The sequence below is a fragment of the Panulirus ornatus genome, chromosome 17 (assembly GCF_036320965.1).
Source record: "Panulirus ornatus isolate Po-2019 chromosome 17, ASM3632096v1, whole genome shotgun sequence".
NCBI lineage: Eukaryota > Metazoa > Arthropoda > Malacostraca > Decapoda > Palinuridae > Panulirus > Panulirus ornatus.
In genome coordinates this window covers 36,545,759-36,569,983 of record NC_092240.1, presented here as the reverse complement: position 1 = coordinate 36,569,983, position 24,225 = coordinate 36,545,759, and the positions used below count along the sequence as shown (strand labels likewise).

General features: G+C 42.7%; 1 protein-coding gene across 1 annotated transcript in view; it reads left to right on the top strand.

Moving 5' to 3' along the window:
• LOC139754683 (medium-chain acyl-CoA ligase ACSF2, mitochondrial-like) overlaps positions 1–24,225 on the top strand; it is a 70,128-nt gene that overhangs the window by 8,055 nt on the left and 37,848 nt on the right. The window contains exon 2 of the mRNA XM_071672239.1: positions 162–330. Within this exon, the coding sequence (XP_071528340.1) occupies positions 190–330 (141 nt within the window). The 5' untranslated portion in view covers positions 162–189. The remainder of the gene's footprint in view (positions 1–161; positions 331–24,225) is intronic.

Sequence of the window (24,225 nt, the reverse complement as noted above, 5' to 3'; positions counted from 1 at the left end):
TGGTGGTTATTCTGCCCAGTGATTTATATACCATATCATACATAGATTTGTTGAATAAAGATTTTACTACCATATTTTACTGTGACATCTGTTTCCATATACTCTTGTTCCCAAGGAGTATTTACAGTCCTTAGAATTATTCTTTCCATTTCTATTTGCAGAGTTACGTCGTGTTATGGCACACCGACCATGTTTGTTGATATGTTGAATGCTCAGAAGAAAAAGCCCAGAGACTTGAGTACCCTGTCAACTGGATTAATGGCAGGTGCCCCATGTCATCAAGAATTAGTGATGGCAGCCATAGAAAAGCTTAATATGAAGGACCTTCTGGTAATGCAGTTATTGATACTTGTTTGGGGAAACAATTGTGGCATTTGTATTGAACATTTCATATACTAAACATGATTTAGGTGATGTCTTCCTTAAATATGACATTTTGCTGATGTTGTAGATAATGTTGTCCATAACTTGACATTTTGTAAACACTATTCTTTTTATATATGGACCTCTGTAGTATAAAGGTTTACATTTGCGACCGTGACATATTCATGGACTGTACAGTGTCAAGCACATAGGTTTGATTCCTGCTAGTGGCAGTCAACCCTGCGGTTCATCCCCCCTTAGAGGTTGCTTGATAAAATGGATACCTGGCTCAAGCTAGGGTGTACATAAATATATATATTTATTTATTTGTGGCAGGGTTGTGTGATATCCCCATAGTTGTTTAATTTGTATATGGATGGGGTGGTTATGGAGGTGAATGCAAGAGTTTTAGAGAGGGGGGTGAGTATGCAGTCTGTTGTGGATGAGAGGGCCTTGGAAGTGAGTCAGTTGTTGTTCGCCAATGATACAGCTCCTGTGGCTGATTCGGATGAGAAAGTGCAGAGGTTAGTGACTGAGTTTGGAAAAGTGTGTGAAAGGAAATGGTTGAGAGTAAGTGTGAATAAGAGTAAGCTTATTTGGTTCAGTAGGGTTGAGAGACAAGTTAATTGGGATATAAGTTTGAATGGAGAAAAACTGGAGGAAGTTAAGTGTTTTAGATATCTGGGAGTGGTCTTGGCAGCAGATGGAACCATGGAAGCGGAAGTGAGTCACAGGGTGGGGGAGGGGACGAAGGTTCTGGGAGTGATAAAGAATGTGTGGAAGGAGAGAACATTATCTCGGAGAGCAAAAATGGGTATGTTTGAAGGAATAGTGGTTCCAACAATGTTATATGGTTGGGAGGCATGGGCTTTAGATAGGGTTGTACAGAGGAGGGTGGATGTTGGATATGAAATGTTTGAGGACAATATGTGGTATGAGGTGATTTGATTTTGTAAGTAATAAGAGGGTAAAGGAGATGTGTGGAAATAAAAAGAGTGTGGTTGAGAGAGCAGAAGGTGTTTTGAAATGGTTTGGACGTATGACAGTGGAATTTATTGGAAAAGGTGGTGGCTTTTGTTGATTGGTTGGTGAGGATATTCAGTGTTTGTATGGATCACGGTGAAGGATTGGCAGAATGCATGCATAGTGCCATTGTAAAAAGGCAAAGGGGACAAAGGTGAGTGTTCAAACTACAGAGGCATAAGTTTGTTGAATATTCCTGGGAATTATATGGGAGAGCATTGACCGAGAGGGTGAAGGCATGTATAGAGCATCAGATTGGGGAAGAGCCATGTGGTTTTAGAAGTTGTGGAGCATGTGTGGATTCAATGTTTCCTTTGAAGAATGTATGTGAGAAATACTTAGAAAAACAGATGGAATTTTATGTAGCCTTTATGGATCTGGAGAAGGCATATGCCAGGGTTGATAGAGATGCTTTGTGGAAGGTTTTGAGAGAATATGTTGTGGGAGGTAAGTTGTTAGAAGCAGTGAAAGGTTTTTACCAAAGAAGTAAGGCATGTGTATGAATAGGGAGAGAGGAGAGTGATTGGTTCCCAGTGAATGTTGGTTTGCAGCCGAGGTGTGTGATGTGCCCATGGTTGTTTTAATTTATTTATGAATTAGGTGGTTAGGGAGGTAAATGTAAGAGTTTGTGAGAAAGGGTCGGGTATGCAATCTGTTGTGGATGAGAGAGCCAAGGAAGTGAGTCATTTGTTGTTTACCAATCATACAGCTCTAGTGGCTGATTTGGGTGAGAAACTGCAGAGATTGGTGACTGAGTTTGGAAAAGTGTATGAGGTAAGAAAGTTGAGATTAAATGTGAATAAGAGGAAGGTTATTAGGTTCAGTAGGGTTGAGGGAGAAGCTAATTGGGATGTAAGTTTGAATGGAGAAAAATTGGACGGAGTGAAGTCTTTTAGATATCTGGGAGTGGGCTTAGCAGCGGATGGAACCATGGAAGCAGAAGTGAGTCACAGGATGGGGGAGGGTGCGAAGGTTCTGGAAGTGATGAAGAATGTGTGGAAGGAGAGAACATTATCTCAGAGAGCAAAAATGTGAATAAGAGCAAGGTTATTAGGTACAGTAGGGGTGAGGGTCAAGTCAATTGGGAGGTGAGTTTGAATGGAGAAAAACTGGAGGAAGTGAAGTGTTTTAGATATCTGGGAGTGGATCTGTCAGCGGATGGAACCATGGAAGCGGAAGTGGATCATAGGGTGGGGGAGGGGGCGAAAATTTTGGGAGCCTTGAAAAATGTGTGGAAGTCGAGAACATTATCTCGGAAAGCAAAAATGGGTATGTTTGAGGGAATAGTGGTTCCAACAATGTTGTATGGTTGCGAGGCATGGGCTATGGATAGAGATGTGCGCAGGAGGATGGATGTGCTGGAAATGAGATGTTTGAGGACAATGTGTGGTGTGAGGTGGTTTGATCGAGTAAGTAACGTAAGGGTAAGAGAGATGTGTGGAAATAAAAAGAGCGTGGTTGAGAGAGCAGAAGAGGGTGTTTTGAAATGGTTTGGGCACATGGAGAGAATGAGTGAGGAGAGATTGACCAAGAGGATATATGTGTCGGAGGTGGAGGGAACGAGGAGAAGAGGGAGACCAAATTGGAGGTGGAAAGATGGAGTGAAAAAGATTTTGTGTGATCGGGGCCTGAACATGCAGGAGGGTGAAAGGAGGGCAAGAAATAGAGTGAATTGGAGTCATGTGGTATACAGGGGTTGACGTGCTGTCAGTGGATTGAAGCAAGGCATGTGAAGCGTCTGGGGTAAACCATGGAAAGCTGTGTAGGTATGTATATTTGCGTGTGTGGACGTGTGTATGTACATGTGTATGGGGGGGGGGGGGGTTGGGCCATTTCTTTCGTCTGTTTCCTTGCGCTACCTCGCAAACGCGGGAGACAGCGACAAAGTATAAAAAAAAAAAAAAAAAAAAAAAAAAAATGAAGGAATAGTGGTTCCAACAATGTTTTATGGTTGCGAGGCATGGGATATAGATAGGGTTGTAAGGAAAAGGGTGGATGAGTTGGAAACGAAATGTTAGAGGACAATATGTGGTGTGAGGTGGTTTGATCTAGTAAGTAATTAAAGGGTAAGAGAGATGTGTGGAAATAAACAGATTGTAGTTGAGAGAGCAGAAGAGGGTGTGTTGAAATGGTATATGAAGAGAATAAGTGAGGAAAGAATGACAAAGAGGATATATGTGTCGGAGATGGAGGGAACAGGGAGAAGGAGGAGACCCAATTGGAGGTGGAAGGAGGGAGAGAAAAAGATTGTGAGTGATTGGGGCCAGAACATACAAGAGAGTGTGACACGTGGAAGGAATAGAGTGAATTGGAACGATGTGGTATATCACGGTCAATGTGCTGTCAATGGATTGAACCAGGGCATGTGAAGCATCTCGGTTAAACCACGGAAACGTTTGTGGGGCCTGGATGTGGATAGGGAGCTGTGGTTTCGGATAGGTGATTTGAATGCAAAGGTGAGTAATGTGGCAGTTGAGGGTATCATTGGTGTACATGGGATCTTCAGTGTTGTAAATGGAAATGGTGAAGAGCTTTTGGATTTGTGTGCTGAAGAAGGACTGGTGATTGGGGATACCTGGTTTAAGAAGAGAGATATACTTAAGTATACATATGTAAGTAGAAGAGATGGCCAGAGGGTGTTATTGGATTACATGTTAAATGATAGGCATGTGAAAGAGAGATTTTTGGATGTTAATGTGCTAAGAGGGGCAGCTGGCCTCAGGGATGTCTGATCATTACCATGTGGAGGCAAAGGTGAAGATCTGTAGAGGATTTCAGAAAAGAAGAGAGAATGTTCGGCTGAAGAGAGTGATGTCAGTAAGTAAGCTTGGAAAGGAGACTTGTGTGAAGAAGTACCAGGAGAGATTGAGTGTAGAATGGAAAAAGATGAGAGCAAATGATGTAAGAGGAGTAGAGATGGAATGGGATGTATTTAGGGAAGCAGTGATGGTTTCCGCAAAAGATGCCTGTGGCATGAAAAAGATGGGAGGTGGGCAGATTCAAAAGGGTAGTGAGAGGTGGGATAAAGAAGTAAGATTATTAGTGAAAGAGAAGAGAGAGGTATTTGGACGATTTTTGCAGGGAAATAGTGCAAATGACTGGGAGATGTATAAAAGAAAGAGGCAGGAGGTCAAGAGAAAAGTGCAGGAGGTGAAAAAGAGGGCAAATGAGAGTTGGGGTGAGAGAGTATCATTAAATTTTAGGGAGAATAAGAAAATGCTTTTGAAGGAGGTAAATAAAGTGCGTAAGACAAGAGAACAAATGAGAACATCGGTGAAGGGGGCTGATGGTGAGGCAATAACAAGTAGTGGTGAAGTGAGAAGATGGAGTGAGTATTTTGAAGTTTTGTTGAATGTGTTTGATGATAGAGTGGTAGATATAGGGCTCGGTAGAGGTGGTGTATGAATTGAGAGGGGCAAGGAGAATGGTTTGATGAACAGAGAAGAGGTAGTGAAAGCTTTGCAGAATATGAAAGCAGGCAAGGCAGCAGATTTGGATGGTATTGCAGTGGAATCTATTAAAAAAGCGGGTGACTGTGTTGTTGACTGGTTAGTGAGGATATTTAATGTATGTATGGTGCATGGTGAAGTCCCTGAGGATTCCATGCATAGTGCCATTGTACAAAGGTAAAGAGGATAAAGGTCAGTGTTTAGATTACGGACGTATAAGTTTGTTGAGTATTCCTGGGAAATTGTATGGGAGGGTATTGATTGAGAGGGTGAGGGCATGTACAGAGCATCAGATTGGGGAAGAGCAGTGTGGTTTCAGAAGTGGTAGAGGATGTGTGGATCATGTGTTTGCTTTGAATAATGTATGTGAGAAATACTTAGAAAAACACTTGGATTTGTGTGTAGCATTTATGGATCTGGAGAAGGCATATGATAGAGTTGATAGAGATGCTCTGTGGAAGGTATTAAGAATATATGGTGTGGGAGGCAAGTTGCTAGAAGCAGTGAAAACTTTTTATCGAGTATGTAAGGAATGTGTATGTGTAGAAAGAGAGGAAAGTGATTGGTTCTCAGTGAATGTAGGTTTGCAGCGTGGGTGTGTGATGTCTCCATGGTTGTTTACTTTTTTTATGGATGGGGTTGTTAGGGAGGTGAATGCAAGAGTTTTGGAAAGAGGGGCAAGTATGCAGTCTGTTGTAGATGAGAGAGCTTGGGAAGTGAGTCAGTTGTTGTTCGCTGATTCATGTGAGAAACTGCAGAAGCTGGTGACTGAGTTTGGTAAAGTGTGTGAAAGAAGAAAGTTGAGAGTAAATGTGAATAAGAGCAAGGTTATTAGGTACAGTAGGGTTGAGGGTCAAATCAATTGGGAGGTAAATTTGAATGGAGAAAAACTGGAAAAAGTGAAGTGTTTTAGATATCTGGGAGTGGATTTGGCAGCAGATATGAATCATAGGGTGGGGATGGGGGCGAAAATTCCTGGAGCCTTGAAGAATCTGTGGAAGTCGAGAACATTATCTCGGAAAGCAAAAATGGGTATGTTTGAAGGAATAGTGGTTCCAAGAATATTGTATGGTTGCGAGACGTTGCGAGGATAGAGTTGTGCATAGGAGGGTGGATGTGCTGGAAATGAGATGTTTGAGGACAATATGTGGTGTGAGGTGGTTTGATCGATTAAGTAATAATAGGGTAAGAGAGATGTGTGGTAATAAAAAGAGTGTAGTTCAGAGAACAGAAGAGGGTGTTTTGAAATGGTTTGGTCACATGGAGAGAATGAGTGAGGAAACATTGACCAAGAGGATATATGTGTCAGAGGTGGAGGGAATGGGGAGAAGTGGGAGACCAAATTGGAGGTGGAAAGATGGAGTGAAAAAGATTTTGAGTGATTGGGCCTGAACATGCAGGAGGGTGGAAGGTGTGCAAGGAATAGAGTGAATTGGAACAATGTGATATACCGGGGTCGATGTGCTGTCAATGGATTGAACCAGGGCATGTGAAGCGTCTTGGGTAAACCATGGAAAGTGGTGTGGGGCCTGGATGTGGAAAGGGAGCTGTTGTTTCGGTGCATAATTACATGACAGCTAGAGAGTGAGTGTGAACGAATGTGGCCTTTGTTGTCTAAATATATATATATATATATATATATATATATATATATATATATATATATATATATATTTTTTTTTTTTTTTTTTTTCAAACTATTCGCCATTTCCCGCGTTAGCTAGGTAGCGTTAAGAACAGAGGACTGGGCCTTTGAGGGAACATCCTAACCTGGCCCCCTTCTCTGTTCCTTCTTTTGGAAAAAAAAAAAAGAGAGGGGAGGATTTCCAGCCACCCGCTCCCTCCCCTTTTAGTCGCCTTCTACGACACGCAGGGAATACGTGGGAAGTATTCTTTCTCCCCTAACCCCAGGGATAACATATATATATATATATATATATATTCCCTGGGGATGGGGGAGAAAGAATACTTCCCACGTATTCCCTGCGTGTCGTAGAAGGCGACTAAAAGGGGAGGGAGTGGGGGGCTGGAAATCCTCCCCTCTCGTTTTTTTTTAATTTTCCAAAAGAAGGAACAGAGAATTGGGCCAGGTGAGGGTATTCCCTCAAAGGCCCAGTCCTCTGTTCTTAACGCTACCTCAATGCGGGAAATGGCAAATAGTTTGAAAGAAAGAAGAAATATATATATATATATATATATATATATATATTTTTTTTTTTTTTTTTTATACCTTGTCGCTGTCTCCCGCGTCTGCGAGGTAGCGCAAGGAAACAGACGAAAGAAATGGCCCAACCCCCCCCATACACATGTACATACACACGTCCACACACGCAAATATACATACCTACACAGCTTTCCATGGTTTACCCCGGACGCTTCACATACCTTGATTCAATCCACTGACAGCACGTCAACCCCTGTATACCACATCGCTCCAGTTCACTCTATTTCTTGCCCTCCTTTCACCCTCCTGCATGTTCAGGCCCCGATCACACAAAATCCTTTTCACTCCATCTTTCCACCTCCAATTTGGTCTCCCTCTTCTCCTCGTTCCCTCCACCTCCGACACATATATCCTCTTGGTCAATCTTTCCTCACTCATTCTCTCCATGTGCCCAAACCATTTCAAAACACCCTCTTCTGCTCTCTCAACCACGCTCTTTTTATTTCCACACATCTCTCTTACCCTTACGTTACTTACTCGATCAAACCACCTCACACCACACATTGTCCTCAAACATCTCATTTCCAGCACATCCATCCTCCTGCGCACAACTCTATCCATAGCCCACGCCTCGCAACCATACAACATTGTTGGAACCACTATTCCTTCAAACATACCCATTTTTGCTTTCCGGGATAATGTTCTCGACTTCCACACATTCTTCCAGGCTCCCAAAATTTTCGCCCCCTCCCCCACCCTATGATCCACTTCCGCTTCCATGGTTCCATCCGCTGACAGATCCACTCCCAGATATCTAAAACACTTCACTTCCTCCAGTTTTTCTCCATTCAAACTCACCAACCAATTGACTTGACCCTCAACCCTACTGTACCTAATAACCTTGCTCTTATTCACATTTACTCTTAACTTTCTTCTTCCACACACTTTACCAAACTCCGTCACCAGCTTCTGCAGTTTCTCACATGAATCCGCCACCAGCGCTGTATCATCAGCGAACAACAACTGACTCACTTCCCAAGCTCTCTCATCCCCAACAGACTTCATACTTGCCCCTCTTTCCAAAACTCTTGCATTTACCTCCCTAACAACCCCATCCATAAACAAATTAAACAACCATGGAGACATCACACACCCCTGCCGCAAACCTACATTCACTGAGAACCAATCACTTTCCTCTCTTCCTACACGTACACATGCCTTACATCCTCGATAAAAACTTTTCACTGCTTCTAACAACTTGCCTCCCACACCATATATTCTTAATACCTTCCACAGAGCATCTCTATCAACTCTATCATATGCCCTCTCCAGATCCATAAATGCTACATACAAATCCATTTGCTTTTCTAAGTATTTCTCACATACATTCTTCAAAGCAAACACCTGATCCACACATCCTCTACCACTTCTGAAACCACACTGCTCTTCCCCAATCTGATGCTCTGTACATGCCTTCACCCTCTCAATCAATACCCTCCCATATAATTTACCAGGAATACTCAACAAACTTATACCTCTCCCTCCATATATATGGAATATATATATATATATATATATATATATATATATATATATATATATATATATATATATATATATATATATATATATATATATCACTCTTCTTTTCTGGAAACCCATACAAATCTTCACCTTAGCCTCTACAAGATAATGATCAGACATCCCTCCAGTTGCACCTCTCAGCACATTAACATCCAAAAGTCTCTCTTTCGCGCGCCTGTCAATTAACACGTAATCCAATAACGCTCTCTGGCCATCTCTCCTACTTACATAAGTATACTTATGTATATCTCGCTTTTTAAACCAGGTATTCCCAATCATCAGTCCTTTTTCTGCACATAAATCTACAAGCTCTTCACCATTTCCATTTACAACAGTGAATGTTGGGGTGAAGAGGGTGGTGAGAGTAAGTGAGCTTGGGAAGGAGACTTGTGTGAGGAAGTACCAGGAGAGACTGAGTACAGAATGGAAAAAGGTCAGAACAATGGAAGTAAGGGGAGTGGGGGAGGAATGGGATGTATTTAGGGAATCAGTGATGGCTTGCGCAAAAGATGCTTGTGGCATGAGAAGAGTGGGAGGTGGGTTGATTAGAAAGGGTAGTGAGTGGTGGGATGAAGAAGTAAGAGTATTAGTGAAAGAGAAGAGAGAGGCATTTGGACGATTTTTGCAGGGAAAAAATGAAATTGAGTGGGAGACGTATAAAAGAAAGAGACAGGAGGTCAAGAGAAAGGTGCAAGAGGTGAAAAAAAGGGCAAATGAGAGTTGGGGTGAGAGAGTATCATTAAATTTTAGGGAGAATAAAAAGATGTTCTGGAAGGAGGTAAATAAAGTGCGTAAGACAAGGGAGCAAATGGGAACTTCAGTGAAGGGCGCAAATGGGGAGGTGATAACAAGTAGTGGTGATGTGAGAAGGAGATGGAGTGAGTATTTTGAAGGTTTGTTGAATGTGTTTGATGATAGAGTGGCAGATATAGGGTGTTTTGGTCGAGGTGGTGTGCAAAGTGCGAGGGTCAGGGAAAATGATTTGGTAAACAGAGAAGAGGTAGTAAAAGCTTTGCGGAAGATGAAAGCCGGCAAGGCAGCAGGTTTGGATGGTATTGCAGTGGAATTTATTAAAAAAGGGGGTGACTGTATTGTTGACTGGTTGGTAAGGTTATGTAATGTATGTATGACTCATGGTGAGGTGCCTGAGGATTGGCGGAATGCGTGCATAGTGCCATTGTACAAAGGCAAAGGGGATAAGAGTGAGTGCTCAAATTACAGAGGTATAAGTTTGTTGAGTATTCCTGGCAAATTATATGGGAGGGTATTGATTGAGAGGGTGAAGGCATGTACAGAGCATCAGATTGGGGAAGAGCAGTGTGGTTTCAGAAGTGGTAGAGGATGTGTGGATCAGGTGTTTGCTTTGAAGAATGTATGTGAGAAATACTTAGAAAAGCAAATGGATTTGTATGTAGCATTTATGGATCTGGAGAAGGCATATGATAGAGTTGATAGAGATGCTCTGTGGAAGTTATTAAGAATATATGGTGTGGGAGGCAAGTTGTTAGAAGCAGTGAAAAGTTTTTATCGAGGATGTAAGGCATGTGTACGTGTAGGAAGAGAGGAAAGTGATTGGTTCTCAGTGAATGTAGGTTTGCGGCAGGGGTGTGTGATGTCTCCATGGTTGTTTAATTTGTTTATGGATGGGGTTGTTAGGGAGGTGAATGCAAGAGTTTTGGAAAGAGAGGCAAGTATGAAGTCTGTTGGGGATGAGAGAGCTTGGGAAGTGAGTCAGTTGTTGTTCGCTGATGATACAGCGCTGGTGGCTGATTCATGTGAGAAACTGCAGAAGCTGGTGACTGAGTTTGGTAAAGTGTGTGAAAGAAGAAAGTTAAGAGTAAATGTGAATAAGAGCAAGGTTATTAGGTACAGTAGGGTTGAGGGTCAAGTCAATTGGGAGGTGAGTTTGAATGGAGAAAAACTGGAGGAAGTGAAGTGTTTTAGATATCTAGGAGTGGATCTGGCAGCGCATGGAAACATGGAAGCGGAAGTGGATCATAGGGTGGGGGAGGGGGCGAAAATTCCTGGAGCCTTGAAGAATGTGTGGAAGTCGAGAACATTATCTCGGAAAGCAAAAATGGGTATGTTTGAAGGAATAGTGGTTCCAACAATGTTGTATGGTTGCGAGGCGTGGACTATGGATAGAGTTGTGCGCAGGAGGATGGATGTGCTGGAAATGAGATGTTTGAGGACAATGTGTGGTGTGAGGTGGTTTGATCGAGTAAGTAACGTAAGGGTAAGAGAGATGTGTGGAAATGAAAAGAGCGTGGTTGAGAGAGCAGAAGAGGGTGTTTTGAAATGGTTTGGTCACATGGAGAGAATGAGTGAGGAAAGATTGACCAAGAGGATATATGTGTCGGAGGTGGAGGGAACGAGGAGAAGAGGGAGACCAAATTGGAGGTGGAAAGATGGAGTGAAAAAGTTATTGTGTGATCGGGGCCTGAACATGCAGGAGGGTGAAAGGAGGGCAAGGAATAGAGTGAATTGGAGCGATGTGGTATACCGGGGTTGACGTGCTGTCAGTGGATTGAATCAAGGCATGTGAAGCGTCTGGAGTAAACCATGGAAAGCTGTGTAGGTATGTATATTTGCGTGTGTGGACGTATGTATATGCATGTGTATGGGAGTGGGTTGGGCCATTTCATTCGTCTGTTTCCTTGCGCTACCTCACAAACGCAGGAGACAGCGACAATGCAAAAAAAAAAGAAAAAATATATATATAAATATTTCTTTTCTTTTAAACTATTCGCCATTTCCCACGTTAGCGAGGTAGCATTAAGAACAGAGGACTGGGCCTTTGAGGGAATACCCTCACCTGGCCCAATTCTCTGTTCCTTCTTTTGGAAAATAAAAAATAAAAAAAAAAACGAGAGGGGATGATTTCCAGCCCCCCGCTCCCTCCCCTTTTAGTCGCCTTCTACGACACGCAGGGAATACGTGGGAAGTATTCTTAATCCCCTATCCCCAGGGATAATATATATATATATATATATATATATATATATATATATATGCGCAATCCATCACTGATTCCCGAAATACATCCCATTCCTCCCCCACTCCCCTTACTTCCATTGTTCTCACCTTTTTCCATTCTGTACTCAGTCTCTCCTGGTACTTCCTCACACAGGTCTCCTTCTCAAGCTCACTTACTCTCACCACCCTCTTCACCCCAACATTCACTCTTCTTTTCTGAAAACCCATACAAATTTCACCTTAGCCTCCACAAGATAATGATCAGACATCCCTCCAGTTGCACCTCTCAGCACATTAACATCCAAAAGTCTCTCTTTCGCACGCCTGTCAATTAACATGTAATCCAATAAAGCTCTCTGGCCATCTCTCCTACTTACATAAGTATACTTATGTATATCTCGCTTTTTAAACCAGGTATTCCCAATCATCAGTCCTTTTTCAGCACATAAATCTACAAGCTCTTCACCATTTCCATTTACAACACTGAACACCCCATGTATACCAATTATTCCCTCAACTGCCACATTACTCACCTTTGCATTCAAATCACCCATCACTATAACCCGGTCTCGTGCATCAAAACCACTAACACACTCATTCAGCTGCTCCCAAAATACTTGCCTCTCTTGATCTTTCTTCTCACGCCCAGGTGCATATGCACCAATAATCACCCACCTCTCTCCATCAACTTTCAGTCAAGTCAATTGGGAGGCGAGTTTGAATGGAGAAAAACTGGAGGAAGTGAAGTGTTTTAGATATCTGGGAGTGGATCTGGCAGCGGATGGAACCATGGAAGCGGAGGTGGATCATAGGGTGGGGGAGGGGGCGAAAATCCTGGGGGCCTTGAAGAATGTGTCGAAGTCGAGAACATTATCTCGGAAAGCAAAAATGGGTATGTTTGAAGGAATAGTGGTTCCAACAATGTTGTATGGTTGCGAGGCGTGGGGTATGGATAGAGTTGTGCGCAGGAGGATGGATGTGCTGGAAATGAGATGTTTGAGGACAATGTGTGGTGTGAGGTGGTTTGATCGAGTGAGCAACGTAAGGGTAAGAGAGATGTGTGGAAATAAAAAGAGTATGGTTGAGAGAGCAGAAGAGGGTGTTTTGAAGTGGTTTGGGCATATGGAGAGGATGAGTGAGGAAAGATTGACCAAGAGGATATATGTGTCGGAGGTGGAGGGAACAAGGAGAAGAGGGAGACCAAATTGGAGGTGGAAAGATGGAGTGAAAAAGATTTTGTGTGATCGGGGCCTGAACATGCAGGAGGGTGAAAGGAGGGCAAGGAATAGAGTGAATTGGAGTGATGTGGTATACCGGGGTTGACGTGCTGTCAGTGGATTGAATCAAGGCATGTGAAGCGTCTGGGGTAAACCATGGAAAGCTGTGTAGGTATGTATATTTGCGTGTGTGGACGTATGTATATACATGTGTATGGGGGGGGGGGTTGGGCCATTTCTTTCGTCTGTTTCCTTGCGCTACCTCGCAAACGCGGGAGACAGCGACAAAGTATAATAAAAAAAATAATATAATATATATATATTTCTTTCTTTTTCTTTCAAACTATTCGCCATTTCCCGCATTAGCGAGGTAGCGTTAAGAACAGAGGACTGGGCCTTTGAGGGAATACCCTCATCTGGCCCAATTCTCTGTTCCTTCTTTTGGAAAATTAAAAAAAAAAAAAAAAAAAAACGAGAGGGGAGGATTTCCAGCCCCCCGCTCCCTCCCCTTTTAGTCGCCTTCTACGACACGCAGGGAATACGTGGGAAGTACTCTTAATCCCCTATCCCCAGGGATTATATATATATATATATATATATATATATATATATATGAGAGAGCTTGGGAAGTGAGTCAGTTGTTGTTCGCTGATGATACAGCGCTGGTGGCTGATTCATGTGAGAAACTGCAGAAGCTGGTGACTGAGTTTGGTAAAGTGTGTGGAAGAAGAAAGTTGAGAGTAAATGTGAATAAGAGCAAGGTTATTAGGTACAGTAGGGGTGAGGGTCAAGTCAATTGGGAGGTGAGTTTGAATGGAGAAAAACTGGAGGAAGTGAAGTGTTTTAGATATCTGGGAGTGGATCTGTCAGCGGATGGAACCATGGAAGCGGAAGTGGATCATAGGGTGGGGGAGGGGGCGAAAATTTTGGGAGCCTTGAAAAATGTGTGGAAGTCGAGAACATTATCTCGGAAAGCAAAAATGGGTATGTTTGAGGGAATAGTGGTTCCAACAATGTTGTATGGTTGCGAGGCGTGGGCTATGGATAGAGATGTGCGCAGGAGGATGGATGTGCTGGAAATGAGATGTTTGAGGACAATGTGTGGTGTGAGGTGGTTTGATCGAGTAAGCAACGTAAGGGTAAGAGAGATGTGTGGAAATAAAAAGAGCGTGGTTGAGAGAGCAGAAGAGGGTGTTTTGAAATGGTTTGGGCACATGGAGAGAATGAGTGAGGAGAGATTGACCAAGAGGATATATGTGTCGGAGGTGGAGGGAACGAGGAGAAGAGGGAGACCAAATTGGAGGTGGAAAGATGGAGTGAAAAAGATTTTGTGTGATCGGGGCCTGAACATGCAGGAGGGTGAAAGGAGGGCAAGAAATAGAGTGAATTGGAGTCATGTGGTATACAGGGGTTGACGTGCTGTCAGTGGATTGAAGCAAGGCATGTGAAGCGTCTGGGGTAAACCATGGAAAGCTGTGTAGGTATGTATATTTGCGTGTGTGGACGTGTGTATGTACTTGTGTATGGGGGGGGGGGTTGGGCCATTTCTTTCGTCTGTTTCCTTGCGCTACCTCGCAAACGCGGGAGACAGCGACAAAGTATAAAAAAAAAAAAAAAAAAAAATATATATATATATATATATATATATATATATATATATATATATATATATATATATATATATCATTTGCTTTGTTGCTGTCTCCCGCGTTTGCAAGGTAGCGCAAGGAAACAGGCGAAAGAAATGGCCCAACCCAACCCCATACACAATGTATACACATACACGTCCACACAAGCAAATATACACACCTATACATCCCAATGTACACACATATACACACACACAGACACACACATATACACCCATACACCCATATATACATATATATATATATATATATATATATATATATATATATATATATATATATATATATATACATATATATACATATATATATATCGAGGATGTAAGGCATGTGTACGTGTAGGAAGAGAGGGAAGTGATTGGTTCTCAATGAATGTAGGTTTGCGGCAGGGGTGTGTGATGTCTCCATGGTTGTTTAATTTGTTTATGGATGGGGTTGTTAGGGAGGTGAATGCAAGAGTTTTGGAAAGAGGGGCAAGTATGAAGTCTGTTGGGGATGAGAGAGCTTGGGAAGTGAGTCAGTTGTTGTTCGCTGATGATACAGCGCTGGTGGCTGATTCATGTGAGAAACTGCAGAAGCTGGTGACTGAGTTTGGTAAAGTGTGTGAAAGAAGAAAGTTAAGAGTAAATGTGAATAAGAGCAAGGTTATTAGGTACAGTAGGGTTGAGGGTCAAGTCAATTGGGAGGTGAGTTTGAATATATATATATATATATTTTTTTTTTTTTATTATACTTTGTCGCTGTCTCCCGCGTTTGCGAGGTAGCGCAAGGAAACAGACGAAAGAAATGGCCCAAACCCCCCCCATACACATGTATATACATACGTCCACACATGCAAATATACACACCTACACAGCTTTCCATGGTTTACCCCAGACGCTTCACATGCCTTGATTCAATCCACTGACAGCACGTCAACCCCGGTATATCACATCGCTCCAATTCACTCTATTCCTTGCCCTCCTTTCACCCTCCTGCATGTTCAGGCCCCGATCACACAAAATCTTTTTCACTCCATCTTTCCACCTCCAATTTGGTCTCCCTCTTCTCGTTCCCTCCACCTCCGACACATATATCCTCTTGGTCAATCTTTCCTCACTCATTCTCTCCATGTGCCCAAACCACTTCAAAACACCCTCTTCTGCTCTCTCAACCACGCTCTTTTTATTTCCACACATCTCTCTTACCCTTACGTTACTCACTCGATCAAACCACCTCACACCACACATTGTCCTCAAACATCTCATTTCCAGCACATCCATCCTCCTGCGCACAACTCTATCCATAGCCTACGCCTCGCAACCATACAACATTGTTGGAACCACTATTCCTTCAAACATACTTTCTCCAGTTTTTATCCATTTAAGCTTACCTCCCAATTGACTTGACCCTCAACCCTACTGTACCTAATAACCTTGCTCTTATTCACATTTACTTTTAACTTTCTTCTTTCACACACTTTACCAAACTCAGTCACCAGCTTCTGCAGTTTCTCACATGAATCAGCCACCAGTGCTGTATCATCAGTGAGCAACAACTGACTCACTTCCCAAGCTCTCTCATCCCCAGCAGACTGCATACTTGCCCCTCTTTCCAAAACTTTCCAAAATATATATATTATTATTATTATTATTATTATTATTATTATTATTATTATTATTATTATTCTTTGTCGCTGTCTCCCGCGTTTGCGAGGTAGCGCAAGGAAACAGACGAAAGAAATGGCCCAACCCCCCCCCATACACATGTATATACATACATCCACACACGCAAATATACATACCTACACAGCTTTCCATGGTTTACCCCAGACACTTCACATGCCCTGATTCAATCCACTGACAGCACGTCAACCCCGGTATACCACATCGCTCCAGTTCACTCTATTCCTTGCCCTCCTTTCACCCTCCTGCATATTCAGGCCCCGATCACACAAAATCTTATTCACTCCATCTTTCCACCTCCAATTTGGTCTCCCTCTTCTCCTCGTTCCCTCCACCTCCGACACATATATCCTCTTGGTCAATCTTTCCTCACTCATTCTCTCCATGTGCCCAAACCACTTCAAAACACCCTCTTCTGCTCTCTCAACCACGCTCTTTTTATTTCCACACATCTCTCTTACCCTTACGTTATTCACTCGATCAAACCACCTCACACCACACATTGTCCTCAAACATCTCATTTCCAGCACATCCATCCTCCTGCGCACAACTCTATCCATAGCCCACGCCTCGCAACCATACAACATTGTTGGAACCACTATTCCTTCAAACATACCCATTTTTGCTTTCCGAGATAATGTTCTCGACTTCCACACATTCTTCAAGGCCCCCAGAATTTTCGCTCCCTCCCCCACCCTATGATCCACTTCCGCTTCCATGGTTCCAACCGATGCCAGATCCACTCCCAGATATCTAAAACACTTCACTTCCTCCAGTTTTTCTTCATTCAAACTCACCTCCCAATTGACTTGACCCTCAACCCTACTGTAGCTAATACCCTTGCTCTTATTCACATTTACTCTTAACTTTCTTCTTCCACACACTTTACCAAACTCAGTCACCAGCTTCTGCAGTTTCTCACATGAATCAGCCACCAGCGCTGTATCATCAGCGAACAACAACTGACTCACTTCCCAAGCTCTCTCATCCCCAACAGACTTCATACTTGCCCCTCTTTCCAAAACTATTGCATTTACCTCCCTAACAACCCCATCCATAAACAAATTAAACAACCATGGAGACATCACACACCCCTGCCGCAAACCTACATTCACTGAGAACCAATCACTTTCCTCTCTTCCTACACGTACACATGCCTTACATCCTCGATAAAAACTTTTCACTGCTTCTAACAACTTTCCTCCCACACCATATATTCTTAATACCTTCCACAGAGCATCTCTATCAACTCTATCATATGCCTTCTCCAGATCCATAAATGCTACATACAAATCCATTTGCTTTTCTAAGTATTTCTCACATACATTCTTCAAAGCAAACACCTGATCCACACATCCTCTACCACTTCTGAAACCACACTGCTCTTCCCCAATCTGATGCTCTGTACATGCCTTCACCCTCTCAATCAACACCCTCCCATATAATTTACCAGGAATACTCAACAAACTTATACCTCTGTAATTTGAGCACTCACTCTTATCCCCTTTGCCTTTGTACAATGGCACTATGCACGCATTCCGCCAATCCTCAGGCACCTCACCATGAGTCATACATACATCAAATAACCTTACCAACCAGTCAACAATACAGTCACCCCCTTTTTTAATAAATTCCACTGCAATACCATCCAAACCTACTGCCTTGCCGGCTTTCATCTTCCGCAAAGCTTTTACTACCTCTTCTCTGTTTACCAAATCATTTTCCCTAACCCTCTCACTTTGCACACCACCTCGACCAAAACACCCTATATCTGCCACTCTATCATCAAACACATTCAACAAACCTTCAAAATACTCACTCCATCTCCTTCTCACATCACCACTACTTGTTATCACCTCCCCATTTGCGCCCTTCACTGAAGTTCCCATTTGCTCCCTTGTCTTACGCACTTTATTTACCTCCTTCCAGAACATCTTTTTATTCTCCCTAAAATTTAATGATACTCTCTCACCCCAACTCTCATTTGCCCTTTTTTTCACCTCTTGCACCTTTCTCTTGACCTCCTGTCTCTTTCTTTTATACATCTCCCACTCAATTGCATTTTTTCCCTGCAAAAATCGTCCAAATGCCTCTCTCTTCTCTTTCACTAATACTCTTACTTCTTCATCCCACCACTCACTACCCTTTCTAATCAACCCACCTCCTACTCTTCTCATGCCACAAGCATCTTTTGCGCAATCCATCACTGATTCCCTAAATACATCCCATTCCTCCCCCACTCCCCTTACTTCCATTGTTCTCACCTTTTTCCATTCTGTACTCAGTCTCTCCTGGTACTTCCTCACACAGGTCTCCTTCCCAAGCTCACTTACTCTCACCACCCTCTTCACCCCAACATTCACTCTTCTTTTCTGAAAACCCATACAAATCTTCACCTTAGCCTCCACAAGATAATGATCAGACATCCCTCCAGTTGCACCTCTCAGCACATTAACATCCAAAAGTCTCTCTTTCGCACGCCTGTCAATTAACACGTAATCCAATAACGCTCTCTGGCCATCTCTCCTACTTACATAAGTATACTTATGTATATCTCGCTTTTTAAACCAGGTATTCCCAATCATCAGTCCTTTTTCAGCACATAAATCTACAAGCTCTTCACCATTTCCATTTACAACACTGAACACCCCATGTATACCAATTATTCCCTCAACTGCCACATTACTCACCTTTGCATTCAAATCACCCCTCACTATAACCCGGTCTTGTGCATCAAAACCACTAACACACTCATTCAGCTGCTCCCAAAACACTTGCCTCTCATGATCTTTCTTCTCATGCCCAGGTGCATATGCACCAATAATCACCCACCTCTCTCCATCAACTTTCAGTTTTACCCATATTAATCGAGAATTTACTTTCTTACATTCTATCACATACTCCCACAACTCCTGTTTCAGGAGTATTGCTACTCCTTCCCTTGCTCTTGTCCTCTCACTAACCCCTGACTTTACTCCCCAGACATTCCCAAACCACTCTTCCCCTTTACCCTTGAGCTTCGTTTCACTCAGAGCCAAAACATCCAGGTTCCTTTCCTCAAACATACTACCTATCTCTCCTTTTTTCACATCTTGGTTACATCCACACACATTTAGGCACCCCACTCTGAGCCTTCGAGGAGGATGAGCACTCCCCGTGTGACTCCTTCTTCTGTTTCCCATTTTAGAAAGTTAATACAAGGAGGGGAGGGTTTCTGGCCCCCTGCTCCCGTCCCCTCTAGTCGCTTTCTACGACACGCGAGGAATACGTGGGAAGTATTCTTTCACCCCTATCCCCAGGGATAATATACATATATATATACATATACACATACACACACATACACATACATATGCACATATACACACACACACACATACATATATATACATATGAAAAATGTAAGAAAGAATTTAGAAAACTGAAACTTCTAGGTTGAAATGAATGAAAAAATGAAACATTAATCTTTCATATACAATACAAATGTGTACATAAAAATATGATGCCTTTAAGATACTTTGTAAAAAAAATTTACTTTAGAATATCAAGTGAATACTCCATCAGCAGCTGCTGTCATTTTGAGCCCTCCAAGTGTGTACAGCAGATATTCCTTATTGGCCTCGTCACCCTCATTTTCCACCCAAAGCTTCAGGAGAAATGCAACTTGGCTCTCCACGCTATCCTCCTTCTCTGCTTTATCTTATATATATATATATATATATACATATATATATATATATATATATATATATATATATATATTTTTTTTTTTTTTTTTTTTTTTTTTTTTTTTTATACTTTGTCGCTGTCTCCCGCGTTTGCGAGGTAGCGCGAGGAAACAGACGAAAGAAATGGCCCAACCCCCATACACACGTACATACACACGTCCACACACGCAAATATACATACCTACACAGCTTTCCATGGTTTACCCCAGACGCTTCACATGCCTTGATTCAATCCACTGACAGCACGTCAACCCCTGTATACCACATCGCTCCAATTCACTCTATTCCTTGCCCTCCTTTCACCCTCCTGCATGTTCAGGCCCCGATCACACAAAATCTTTTTCACTCCATCTTTCCACCTCCAATTTGGTCTCCCTCTTCTCCTCGTTCCCTCCACCTCCGACACATATATCCTCTTGGTCAATCTTTCCTCACTCATTCTCTCCATGTGCCCAAACCATTTCAAAACACCCTCTTCTGCTCTCTCAACCACGCTCTTTTTATTTCCACACATCTCTCTTACCCTTACGTTACTTACTCGATCAAACCACCTCACACCACACATTGTCCTCAAACATCTCATTTCCAGCACATCCATCCTCCTGCGCACAACTCTATCGATATCCCACGCCTCGCAACCATACAACATTGTTGGAACCACTATTCCTTCAAACATACCCATTTTTGCTTTCCGAGATAATGTTCTCGACTTCCACACATTTTTCAAGGCTCCCAAAATTTTCGCCCCCTCCCCCACCCTATGATCCACTTCCGCTTCCATGGTTCCATCCGCTGACAGATCCACTCCCAGATATCTAAAACACTTCACTTCCTCCAGTTTTTCTCCATTCAAACTCACCTCCCAATTGACTTGACCCTCAACCCTACTGTACCTAATAACCTTGCTCTTATTCACATTTACTCTTAACTTTCTTCTTCCACACACTTTACCAAACTCAGTCACCAGCTTCTGCAGTTTCTCACATGAATCAGCCACCAGCGCTGTATCATCAGCGAACAACAACTGACTCACTTCCCAAGCTCTCTCATCCCCAACAGACTTCATACTTGCCCCTCTTTCCAGGACTCTTGCATTTACCTCCCTAACAACCCCATCCATAAACAAATTAAACAACCATGGAGACATCACACACCCCTGCCGCAAACCTACATTCACTGAGAACCAATCACTTTCCTCTCTTCCTACACGTACACATGCCTTACATCCTCGATAAAAACTTTTCACTGCTTCTAACAACTTGCCTCCCACACCATATATTCTTAATACCTTCCACAGAGCATCTCTATCAACTCTATCATATGCCTTCTCCAGATCCATAAATGCTACATACAAATCCATTTGCTTTTCTAAGTATTTCTCACATACATTCTTCAATGCAAACACCTGATCCACACATCCTCTACCACTTCTGAAACCGCACTGCTCTTCCCCAATCTGATGCTCTGTACATGCCTTCACCCTCTCAATCAATACCCTCCCATATAGTTTACCAGGAATACTCAACAAACTTATACCTCTGTAATTTGAGCACTCACTCTTATCCCCTTTGCCTTTGTACAATGGCACTATGCACGCATTTCGCCAATCCTCAGGCACCTCACCATGAGTCATACATACATTAAATAACCTTACCAACCAGTCAACAATACAGTCACCCCCTTTTTTAATAAATTCCACTGCAATACCATCCAAACCTGCTGCCTTGCCGGCTTTCATCTTCCGCAAAGCTTTTACTACCTCTTCTCTGTTTACCAAATCATTTTCCCTAACCCTCTCACTTTGCACACCACCTCGACCAAAACACCCTATATCTGCCACTCTGTCATCAGACACATTCAACAAACCTTCAAAATACTCATTCCATCTCCTTCTCACATCACCACTACTTGTTATCACCTCCCCATTTACGCCCTTCACTGAAGTTCCCATTTGCTCCCTTGTCTTACGCACCCTATTTACCTCCTTCCAGAACATCTTTTTATTCTCCCTAAAATTTACTGATAGTCTCTCACCCCAACTCTCATTTGCCCTTTTTTTCACCTCTTGCACCTTTCTCTTGACCTCCTGTCTCTTACAATGGAAGTAAGGGGAGTGGGGGAGGAATGGGATGTATTTAGGGAATCAGTGATGGATTGCGCAAAAGATGCTTGTGGCATGAGAAAAGTGGGAGGTGGGCTGTTTAGAAAGGGTAGTGAGTGGTGGGATGAAGAAGTAAGAGTATTAGTGAAAGAGAAGAGAGAGGCATTTGGACGATTTTTGCAGGGAAAAAATGCAATTGAGTGGGAGAAGTATAAAAGAAAGAGATATATATATATATATATATATATATATATATATTTTGGAAAGTTTTGGAAAGAGGGGCAAGTATGCAGTCTGTTGGGGATGAGAGAGCTTGGGAAGTGAGTCAGTTGTTGTTCACTGATGATACAGCACTGGTGGCTGATTCATGTGAGAAACTGCAGAAGCTGGTGACTGAGTTTGGTAAAGTGTGTGAAAGAAGAAAGTTAAAAGTAAATGTGAATAAGAGCAAGGTTATTAGGTACAGTAGGGTTGAGGGTCAAGTCAATTGGGAGGTAAGCTTAAATGGAGAAAAACTGGAGAAAGTAAAGTGTTTTATATATCTGGGAGTGGATCTGGCAGCAGATGGAACCATGGAAGCGGAAGTGAATCATAGGGTGGGGGAGGGGGTGAAAATCCTGGGAGCCTTGAAGAATGTGTGGAAGTCGAGAACATTATCTCGGAAATCAAAAATGGGTATGTTTGAAGGAATAGTGGTTCCAACAATGTATTATGGTTGCGAGGCGTGGGCTATGGATAGAGTTGTGCGCAGGAGGGTGGATGTGCTGGAAATGAGATGTTTCAGGACAGCATGTGGTGTGAGTTGGTTTGATCGAGTAAGTAATGTAAGGGTAAGAGAGGTGTGGAAATAAAAAGAGCGTGGTTGAGAGAGTAGAAGAGGGTGTTTTGAAATGGTTTGGGCACATGGAGAGAATGAGTGAGGAAAGGTTAACCAAGAGGATATATGTGTTGGAGGTGGAGGGAACGAGTAGAAGTGGGAGACCAAATTAGAGGTGGAAAGATGGAGTGAAAAAGATTTTGAGTGATTGGGGCCTGAACATTCAGGAGGGTGAAAGGCGGGCAAGGAATAGAGTGAATTGGATCTATATGGTATACTGGGGTCGATGTGCTGTCAGTGGATGGAATCAGGGCATGTGAAGCGTCTGGGGTAAACCATGGAAAGTCTGTGGGACCTGGATGTGGAACGGGAGCTGTGGTTTCAGGCATTATTGCATGACAGCTAGAGACTGAGTGTGAACGAATGTGGCCTTTATTGTCTTTTCCTAGCGCTTCCTCGCACACATGAGGGGGGAGGGGATGTTATTCCATGTGTGGCGAGGTGGCAATGGGAAAAAATAAAGGCAGACAGTGTGAAGTGTGTGCATGTGTATATATGTATATGTCTGTGTGTATATATATATGTGTACATTGAGATGTATGGGTATGTATATTTGCGTGTGTGGACGTGTATGTATATACATGTGTATGGGGGTGGGTTGGGTCATTTCTTTCGTCTGTTTCCTTGCGCTACCTCGCAAATGCGGGAGAGCGACAAAGCAAAATAAATAAATAGATATTTTTTTATTATTATTATACTTATTATTATATATATATAGATATAGATAGATAGATTGATAGATAAATATATAAATATATAAATAAATAAATAAATATGTATATATATATTTATTTATTTATTTTGCTTTGTCACTGTCTCCCGCGTTTGCGAGGTAGCGCAAGGAAACAGACGAAAGAAATGGCCCAACCCACCCCCATACACATGTATATACATACACGTCCACACACGCAAATATACATACCCATACATCTCAATGTACACATATATATACACACACACAGACACATACATATATACCCATGCACACAATTCACACTGTCTGCCTTTATTCATTCCCATCGCCACCTCACCACACATGGAATACCATCCCCCTCCCCCCTCATGTGTGCGAGGTAGCTTTAGGAAAAGACAACAAAGGCCCCATTCGTTCACACTCAGTCTCTAGCTGTCATGCAATAATGCCCGAAACCGCTGCTCCCTTTCCACATCCAGGCCCCTCAGAACTTTCCATGCTTTACCCTAGACGCTTCACGTGCCCTGATTCAATCCATTGACAGCACGTTGACCCCGGTATACCATATAGATCCAATTCTCTCTATTCCTTGCCCGCCTTTCACCCTCCTGAATGTTCAGGCCCTGATCACTCAAAATCTTTTTCACTCCATCTTTCCACCTCCAATTTGGTCTCCCACTTCTCCTCGTTCCCTCCGCCTCCGACACATATATATATCCTCTTGGTCAACCTTTCC